The 9,733-nt window shown below is 40.9% G+C and overlaps 1 protein-coding gene across 3 annotated transcripts; it reads right to left on the bottom strand.

Moving 5' to 3' along the window:
* Positions 1–1,243: 1,243 nt before the first annotated feature.
* Positions 1,244–8,134, bottom strand: LOC124017519 (E3 ubiquitin/ISG15 ligase TRIM25-like). 3 transcript variants are annotated; one of them, XM_046332734.1, is made up of 8 exons: positions 7,000–8,134; positions 6,661–6,750; positions 5,197–5,430; positions 3,991–4,174; positions 3,735–3,770; positions 2,540–2,785; positions 2,380–2,439; positions 1,244–2,292 (listed from the first exon to the last, which is right to left on the bottom strand). In XM_046332734.1, the coding sequence occupies exons 1-8, from the start codon at positions 7,573–7,575 to the stop codon at positions 1,763–1,765; spliced, it is 1,956 nt and encodes a 651-aa protein (XP_046188690.1). In that variant the 5' UTR covers positions 7,576–8,134; the 3' UTR covers positions 1,244–1,762. The 3 variants fall into 3 exon arrangements, with proteins under 3 accessions (XP_046188690.1, XP_046188691.1, XP_046188692.1); XM_046332735.1 differs by having other exon boundaries at positions 4,018–4,174; XM_046332736.1 differs by lacking the exon at positions 3,735–3,770 and having other exon boundaries at positions 4,018–4,174.
* Between the last annotated feature and the right edge of the window lie 1,599 nt (positions 8,135–9,733).

The following is a 9,733-nucleotide window of genomic DNA, read 5'->3' as shown; positions in this document are numbered from 1 at the left end:
AGGTCCATGGCTCTTTGGGAAGGTAAGTACTTGACAATTTATCAGCCGATGTTAGAATATTGTTTCAACGTTGTTATTTAGGTAAAAATAGAATAACTTTGAAGAGCTCGGTTTGTCAACGTCTGCTCAGCTCCGCGGCATCACGTGTCTATCAACAGTTCATTTCTGATGTCATACTGAATATGTGTTTGTATGTGAAAAGATGGCGCAGGAGAAGATGGCTGCCGTTTTATGAGCTCTTACCCAACCGTGCTATTTTGTGTTTTTTCACGTTGTTTGTAACTTATTTTGTACATAATGTTGCTGCTACCGTCTCTTATGACCGAAAAGAGCTTCTAGAAATCAGAACAGCGACAACTCACCTTGAACTGAACAGAAGATCGGGGTGCCTTGTGAGGATCCGCTGACGAGAGGCTAATCTGCCGTTGCAATCTGTACTATTAGCCAACGTACAATCACTGACTAATACATTGGATGAACTAAAAGCACGTATATCCTATCAATGGGACATTCAAATCTGTAATAGCTTATGTTTCACAGAGTCGTGGCTGAACGACAACATGAATAACATACAGCTGGCGGGTTATACATTGTACCAGTCCATCTGACTGTGCTGCTGCTCCAGTTTCAACTGTTCTGCCTTATTATTATTTGACCATGCTGGTCATTTATGAACATTTGAACATCTTGGTCATGTTCTGTTATAATCTCTACCCGGCACAGCCAGAAGAGGACTGGCCACCCCACATAGCCCGGTTCCTCTCTAGGTTTCTTCCTAGGTTTTGGCCTTTCTAGGGAGTTTTTCCTAGCCACCGTGCTTTTACACCTGCATTGTTTGCTGTTTGGGGTTTTAGGCTGGGTTTCTGTACAGCACTTTGAGATATCAGCTGATGTACGAAGGGCTATATAAATAAATTTGATTTGATTTGATTTGATTTGATATCTTGCAGGATAGAACAGCAGCCTTTGGTAAGACGAGGTGGCAGCCTATATATATTTGTAAACAGCTGGTAAACAATATCTAAGGAAGTCTCTTATCGATGCATAAGTCACTTTAATAACTACCTTCATGTATATATAACCTCAACTATCTCGATTAAACGGTGCCACCTGTACTATTGTTATTTTACTGCTGCTCTTAATTATTTGTTACTCTTATTTCTTAAAACTGCATTTTTGGTTGAGGGCTTGTAAGTAAGAATTTCAAAGTAAGGTCTACAAATTGTATTCAGCAGATGTGACAAATAACATTTCATTTTATTTTGCGTTGACAGAATCCTGTAACCTACTGTATGTATAAGCCTGATTCCATTGTGGTCCCCTTTCCCTACATGTTGGTGTTGCAGATCTAAAAGAATGGGATAGGTGATGACTCCATGTGCTTTTATAATAGGCCAAGTGAAGCAGCCTCCATATTGCTTACATCCTTCCGGTCCTGTCAAACTTGTGCACACTGAAGTGGTAGGAGCTAACTGCCAAACTGGAACTAGGCCTTGTTTGAGTTTCTCATGGCTTACTATTTACCTCAACCCACATAGAGGCCAGCTTGCATGTGTTTATACAACAAACCCTGGTTCATCAGATTTGCAGTCAGGACATAAACAATCTGTTATGTCAGAGCTGGGGAAAACAGCAGCACTCCATCAGCAGAGACATTAAGCATATTTTTCCGAACTTCTCAAGATTATATAAAAAAAAGAGAAATAACAATGTTATGGATTAAACCCATACTGAGTTTAATATGAAAGCTGCTTTACTTCTATCATTTTGTCAGTATCTTCACAGATGATCCATGACCAACTGTAAACCCAGGATAAAGAGGTTCAGTGAATGTGGTCTGCACTCTGTGGAGGAGAGTCATTGTGTCAGAAACGTTGTAGAAGGACAGAGTTCCTGCCTTGTGGTCCAGGTACACGCCAACTCTGGAGGAGCAGGGGACAGTGATAACAGTTGTAGAGCAATTGTGCATGAAAGTACAGCTAGAGGTTGAGCAGTATAAACTCAGTGACAGATCATTCCTTCCAAATGCAGCGACGCCATTCCATTGGTCTCCTTTCCTGATGATTCTTTTATATGAGACGGCTACATTAACAGAATCCCCACTCCACTCTACCTCCCAGTAGCTGGCTCTAGACAGACCCTCTCTACACAGCACCTGGACGAAGTAGGTAAATCTGTCTGAATGGTGAAGGTAGGGCTGGGTCTTTCCATTATTTGTCACCTTCCTGTTTCCCTCAGACAGACACAGGCACTCTTGAGCTGAGTTAGGATCCAATGTGAGCGGTAAGGAATCTGAGAAAATATCAAAACAAAGTTGAAAATGCAGACGTAATAGTGTGTGCATGCATGGGTATATGGAATTGTGCGTTTCAAACTCACATTTCAAGAACTCTTCTCTGATCCTGGGTTTGGGGAGTGGAACATCATGAAGATTTGTTGCTATGGATAACAGAGATAATCAAATATAGCTGATCCACTCTGATCATCATGGCCCTGGGCACACTCAACAACAGTTATGTTAAAACGTTTGTGCACTTACCCAGATTGACTAGATAGTGTTGTTTTTCCCGTAGAATCTCATAAAAGGCTGCTTTCACCTTAGAGCCTCCTGAGTGTAGGGCCTCATACAGCAGTCTCATCTGTTCCTGGCTGGGCCTGGCATTACGGATAGTATTATACATTTCTTTATGAAGCATGCATCTCTGAAGCAGTTCATCTGCTATAGGCATCACCATGGTTACCCTCTGAATGAGCTCAGACCTTTGCTCATCCACAAACTGGACACCTTCAGTTGGAGAGAGAGAGAGAGAGAGCGAGAGGGGTAAAGTTATCATGACAATAATATCACCATCTTTCAATCTGCCTCTAGATTTTTATAGTACCAGTCAAAAAATGCATTATTTTTATGATTTTCTACATTCTACAATAATAGAGAAGATATCAAAACTATGAAATAACACATGGAATCATGTAGCAACCAAATAAGTGTTAAACATATATTTAATATTTCAGATTCTTCAAAGTAGCCACCCTTTGCCTTAGTGACAGTTTTGCACACTCTCTCAACCAGCTTCATGATGTAGTCACCTGGAATGCATTTTAATTAACAGGTGTGCCGTGTTTAAAGTTCATTTGTGGAATTTCTTTCCTTAATGTATTTGAGGCAATCAGTAGTGTTGTGACAAGGTAGGGGTGGTATACAGAAGATTTGGTAAAAGACCAAGTCCGTATTCTGGCAAGAACAGCTCAAATAAGCAAAGTGAAATGACTGTCCATCATTAATTTAAGACATGAAGGTCAGTCAATGTGGAACATTTCAAGAACTTTGAAAGGTTCTTCAAGTGCAGTCGCAAAAACCATCAAGTGCTATGATGAAACTGGCCCTCATGAGGACTGCCACAGGAAAGGAAGACCCAGAGTTACCTCTGATGCAGAGGATAAGTTCATTAGAGTTAACTGCACCTTAGATTGCAGCCCAAATTAATGCTTCAGAGTTCAAGTAACAGACTCATCTCAACATCAACTGTTAAGAGGAGACTGCGTGAATTAGGCCTTCAAGGTCGAATTGCTGCAAAGAAACCACTACTAGTAAAAAATAAAGAAAAACCCTTGAATGAGTAGGTGTCCAAACATTTGAATGGTACTGTATATGAATTGATAAATCATCATTATCATAGAGGTAACCTAAAATCTAATATAATTTAATATTGAGTTGGCCCCAAAAGCAACATTACCATATTCCTCGGTACTTATGGTCGCTGGCACCAGCACTAGAATGGTATGAAAGAGTGCCAACAAGAGAGATTTCATGAAACATGTCATGTTAAAGATACAATATAGAAAGTCTGACAAGCTAAAAAATTGTTCTCACATTTACTGTTCAACATCAAATTACATGATCATACCATATGATTTACTCTCTTGCCAGATAAAGCAACATAATCTTTATGTACAAACATTTCCAAAAAACAATAAGATATAACGCTGTACCTTTGCTGTTTGTGTGTGAAGTCCTACCTTTCCCAGGTATCTTGGCCATTTCCTCCTTGAATATAACCTCCAGTCGCTGTTTAAGTGCAGATATTGATTTCTTTAAATCCTCAAATGAGATTTGGTTGACAGTGATGCTGGGTAAGGCCTCAGATCCAGGAGGGACACAGACAGACTGGAAACTCTACAGACACAGATCAGAAAATAAGTCAAATATTATCAATGTGGGCAAGGCAAAAGAGCTGATCGTGGACTACAGGAAACGGAGGGCCAAACGCCCCCATTCACATCAACAGGGCTGTAGTGGAACGGATTGAGAGCTACAAGTTCCTCGGTGTCCACATCGCTATGGACCTAGCACGGTTCAAACAGACCAACACAGTCGAGAAGAGTGGACGATAACATCTCTTCCCCCTCAGGAGGCTGAAAAGATTTTGCATGGGCCCTCAGATCCTCAAAAAGGTCTACAGCTGTACCACTGAGACTATCAACTGGCTCATCACAACTTGGTATGGCAACTGCTTGGCTTTCGACCGCAAGGCGCTACAGAGAGTAGTACGTATGGCCCATTACATCACTGGGACCGAACTTCCTGCCATCCAGGAACTCTATACCAGGCAGTGTCAGAGGAAGGCTTTAAAAATTGTCAGACTCCAGCCACCCGTGTTATAGCCTATTCTCTCTGCTACTACATGGCAAACTTACTGGGACCCAAAAGCTCCTGAACAGCTTCTACCCCCAAGCCATAATACTGCTAAAAGCACTCTACCCACCCACTAAAAGCACTCTACCCACCCACTAAAAGCACTCTACCCACCCACTCACACACTTATCACATATGCTGCTGCCACTGTATATCTATCCTGTTGCCTTGTCACTTTACCCCAAACTATATGTTCATATTTACCTCAATTTCCTCGTACCCCTGCGCATAGACTCAGTACTGGTACCCCCTGTACTGTATATAGCCAAGCTATCATTGCTCATTATGTATTTATTTCTCATGTTACTATTTTTATTTCTATTAACATTTTTTACATTTAAATTCTGCATTGTTGAGAAGGGCTCGTAAGTAAGCATTTTACTGTTAGTCTACACCTAGTTGTTTACGAAGCACGTGCCAATTAACATTTGATCACGGATAAAGACATTGACTACACTTCAGGAGTGACACCTGCTGCAATGGACAGAGAGTCATGATGCCACCTGGAGGAAATGGATGTGATCCTCTGTGTGTGAGAGTTGCTCCAACTCAGCCTCTCTCCTCTTCAGCTCAGCGACATCCTGCTCCAGTTGCTTCAGGAGTCCTTCAGCCCGACTCACTTCAGCCTTCTCCTGGGCTCTGATCAGCGCCGTCATCTCAGAGCGCGTTTTGTCAATAGAGTGGACCAGCACAGTAAAGATCCTCTCACTTACCCCAACTGCTGTCTGTGCAGAGCACTGTTAGGACAAACAGAGAGGAGGGGTTACATTTTAATAGGGCTAGGCCCCTTTTTTCTCCATTTCCTCCTGAAGCCCAAAGTAAACTGCCTGTTGCTCAGGCCCTGAAGCCAGGATATGCATATAAGTGGTACCATTGGAAAGAAAACACTTTGAAGTTTGTAGAAATGTTAAAATAATGTAGGAGAATATAACAATAGATATGGTAGGAGAAAATTCTAAGAAAAACCAACCAGAATTTTTTTGGGAGAGACCATCCTCTTAAAATGGCAAGTATAAGGTCATATTGACAATTAGCTCCCTGACTGCAATTGCTTTGGCTTCCACAGGGTGTCAGCAGTCTATGTTCAAGGTTTCAGGCTTGTAAATTCAAAAACGAATAAGAAATATCAGTTTTAGTACTTTTAGACTAACTAACTTCAAAGTAATGACTCGGGACGTCTGGTTTGATACGAAAGCTTCTTTTAGTAAGAATACTTGTTCACGTTACATTTAACAACAATTGTTTTGGTACAGAGCAATGCAGGTAAGATGCTGTCGGAAAGTCAGCTACAAACACTAGCACCTGCACATAATTTTAGGGTATCTGAGGAGAAGATAGAAAGTATTTTGACTTGTTGAAACAAAGTTTAGGGATAGATTTTAGGATTCCTTTCTCAGCACGTTGAACGAGTGGATTACTCAAATCGATGGCACAAACTAAACTGACTTTTTGGGATATAAAGAAGGATTTTATCTAACAAAACGACACTACATGTTATAGATGGGACCCTTTGGATGACAAATCAGAGGAAGATTTTCAAAAAGTAAGTGAATATTTCATTGTTATTTGTGAATGTATGAAACCTGTGCCAGTGGAAAAAAATGTTGATGTGGGGTGCCATCCTCAAACAATCACATGGTATATTTTTGCTGAAATAGCTACTGTAAATCAGACAATGCAGTTAGATTAACAAGAATTTAAGCTTCCAGCTGCTATAAGACACTTGTATGTACTTAAATGTTGAATATCCATAATATTTATGACTATTTATTTGAATTGCGCCCCCTCCAGTTTCACCGGAAGTTGTCCCACTAGCGGGATGCCTAGCCATAAAAATGAACCAGTCTATTTATTCAGCTCTCACCAGAACCCCAGCCTGTTCCCCCTAGTTATACTGCACTTCAGTTTAGGAATAGTAAGTCACTTTATAGAGTACTATCTGTTAAGTGGAAACATGTCAAACTCACCTTGAGTGACTTCACAGCCTGTCTCACCTCCTGTATCTTCACCTCTCTCTCCTGAATTCTCTGCCTGGCCTGGTTCTCACTTAACTGTTTCTGTACAGAAACAAATGTCATAGAATGAAAGCTTAAATATCATGTGTTAATTTGTATTGGATGTGTCTTTCTAAAAGCATAGTACCATCACATAGACGTACCGTCACCGTCAGTACCGTCACATTAGTACCATCACATAGACGTAACATCATACAGACATAATGACTCTCACATTAAATGATTCTCTGATTAATTACATCTTCAGATATACTGTATCCTGGATGAGATGTTTAGAGTTGTTGCCCTTACCAGCCTCTCAATCCTTTCTACTGCTGGAGAAACGGTATCATGGCCTTTGTGTTTCTCTATCTCACACTGATAACAGATACACTGCTGATCCGTACGGCAGTAAACCTCCAGCAGCTTGTCATGATGAGTGCAGATCTTCTCCTGTAGTTGTGTGGAGGCTCTGACCAGCTTGTGTTTTTTAAATGCAGGAGATTCATAGTGATGCTGGAGGTGAGTCTCACAGTAAGAGGCTAAACACACCAGACAGGACTTTACGGCTTTTAATTTTTTCAGAGTACAGACGTCACACTCAACATCTCCAGGTCCACCAAAACAGAGAGCTGGAGGAACAGCTTGGATTCCTGTCTTCTTCAGATTCTCCACAAACTCAGTTAGTAGAGGGTTTCTGTTCAGAACAGGTCTTGGGGTAAAGGTCTGCCTGCACTGGGGACAGCTGTACACACCTTTTAGATCATCCTGATCCCAGCAGCCTTTAATACAGTCCATACAGTAGTTGTGTCCACAGGGAATAGCGACTGGATCCTTCAGTAGATCCAGACAGATCGAACAACTGATCAGGTCCGTGGCCTCTGCCATGTTGTTACACACACTGACCAAGTAGCAGAGTTCTGGAAGTAAAGTGGTTGTGACTGGGAAGGAAACGCTGTATTCTGTAAGAGGTGTGGTGTTGCGCAAAGATCAGGCAGTTGTTGCAGACTCAAGGGCATATCTACAGTAAGTTCCTTTATTTCTTAAAAACTAAAGAACACTCATGACTAATGACTATTTGGTCACAAGAAAAATAACTTTCAAAAAGTCTTCATAAGCACTATAAATACTTCACAGTCAAACAAAGGCTGATATGATATTGCCACTATTTAATAATCATTTATTTTTCAATTAAAATGTTTCACTTTTATTTAGACAGGTGGGTAATTGACGAATGTTTCCCACAATTATGACCTGCCATTGGCTGTGAGTAGATCACCCCAGTTTTCCCAGAAATGGAAACTTTTGCTGTATGAAATAAAGCTGCTTCTTCTGACATTATTGTAAAAAAAAATTTTTTTTAAGGTATTTATTTATTTAAACTTTATTTAACTAGGCAAGTCAGTTAAGAACAAATTCTTATTTACAATGACAGCCTACCAAAAGGCAAAAGGCCTCCTGTGGGGATGGGGGCTGGGATAAAAATAATAAATATATAAAAATAACATGGTAGCAGCACAAAACATGGTACAAACATTATTGGGCACAGACAACTGCACAAAGGGCAAGAATGTAGAGACAACAACACATCACGCAAAGCAACCACAACTGTCAGTAAAAGAATGTAGAGACAACAACACATCACGCAAAGCAACCACAACTGTCAGTAAAAGAATGTAGAGACAACAACACATCACGCAAAGCAACCACAACTGTCAGTAAAAGAATGTAGAGACAACAACACATCACGCAAAGCAGCCACAACTGTCAGTAAAAGAATGTAGAGACAACAACACATCACGCAAAGCAGCCACTACTGTCAGTAAAAGAATGTAGAGACAACAACACATCACGCAAAGCAGCCACTACTGTCAGTAAAAGAATGTAGAGACAACAACACATCACACAAAGCAACCACTACTGTCAGTAAAAGAATGTAGAGACAACAACACATCACACAAAGCAACCACTACTGTCAGTAAAAGAATGTAGAGACAACAACATCACGCAAAGCAACCACAACTGTCAGTAAAAGAATGTAGAGACAACAACATCACGCAAAGCAGCCACTACTGTCAGTAAAAGAATGTAGAGACAACAACATCACGCAAAGCAACCACAACTGTCAGTAAAAGAATGTAGAGACAACAACATCACGCAAAGCAGCCACTACTGTCAGTAAAAGAATGTAGAGACAACAACATCACGCAAAGCAACCACAACTGTCAGTAAAAGAATGTAGAGACAACAACATCACGCAAAGCAACCACAACTGTCAGTAAAAGAATGTAGAGACAACAACATCACGCAAAGCAACCACAACTGTCAGTAAAAGAATGTAGAGACAACAACATCACGCAAAGCAACCACAACTGTCAGTAAAAGAATGTAGAGACAACAACATCACGCAAAACAACCACAACTGTCAGTAAAAGAATGTAGAGACAACAACATCACGCAAAGCAACCACTACTGTCAGTAAGAGTATCCATGACTGAGTCTCTGAATGAAGAGATTAAGATAAAACTGTCCAGTTTGAGTGTTTGTTGCAGCTCGTTCCAGTCACTAACTGCAGCAAACTGAAAAGACGAGTGACCCAGGGATGCGTGTGCTTTAGGGACCTTTAACAGAATGCGACTGGCAGAACGGTTGTTGTATGTGGAGGATGAGGGCTGCAGTAGATATCTCAGAGAGGGGTGAGTGAGGCCTAAGAGGGTTTTATAAATAACCATCAACCAGTGGTTCTTGAGACGGGTATACAGACATGACCAGTTTACAGAGGAGTACAAAGTGCAGTGATGTGTCCTATAAGGAGCATTGGTGGCAAATCCGAATGGCTAACAACATCTAGCCGTTTGAGAGCACCCTTACCTGTCGATCTATAAATTATGTCTCCGTAGTCCAGCATGGGTAGGATGGTCATCTGAATCAGGGTTAGTTTGGCAACTGGAGTGAAAGAGGAACGATTACGATAGAGGAAACCAAGTCTAGATTTAACTTTAGCCTGCAGCTTTGATATGTGCTGAGAGAAGGACAATGTACCATC

Source organism: Oncorhynchus gorbuscha, unplaced genomic scaffold, assembly GCF_021184085.1.
Source record: "Oncorhynchus gorbuscha isolate QuinsamMale2020 ecotype Even-year unplaced genomic scaffold, OgorEven_v1.0 Un_scaffold_2654, whole genome shotgun sequence".
Lineage (NCBI taxonomy): Eukaryota > Metazoa > Chordata > Actinopteri > Salmoniformes > Salmonidae > Oncorhynchus > Oncorhynchus gorbuscha.
Note: the sequence above shows the minus strand (reverse complement) of the source record. Positions and strands in the feature narration are given on the sequence as shown.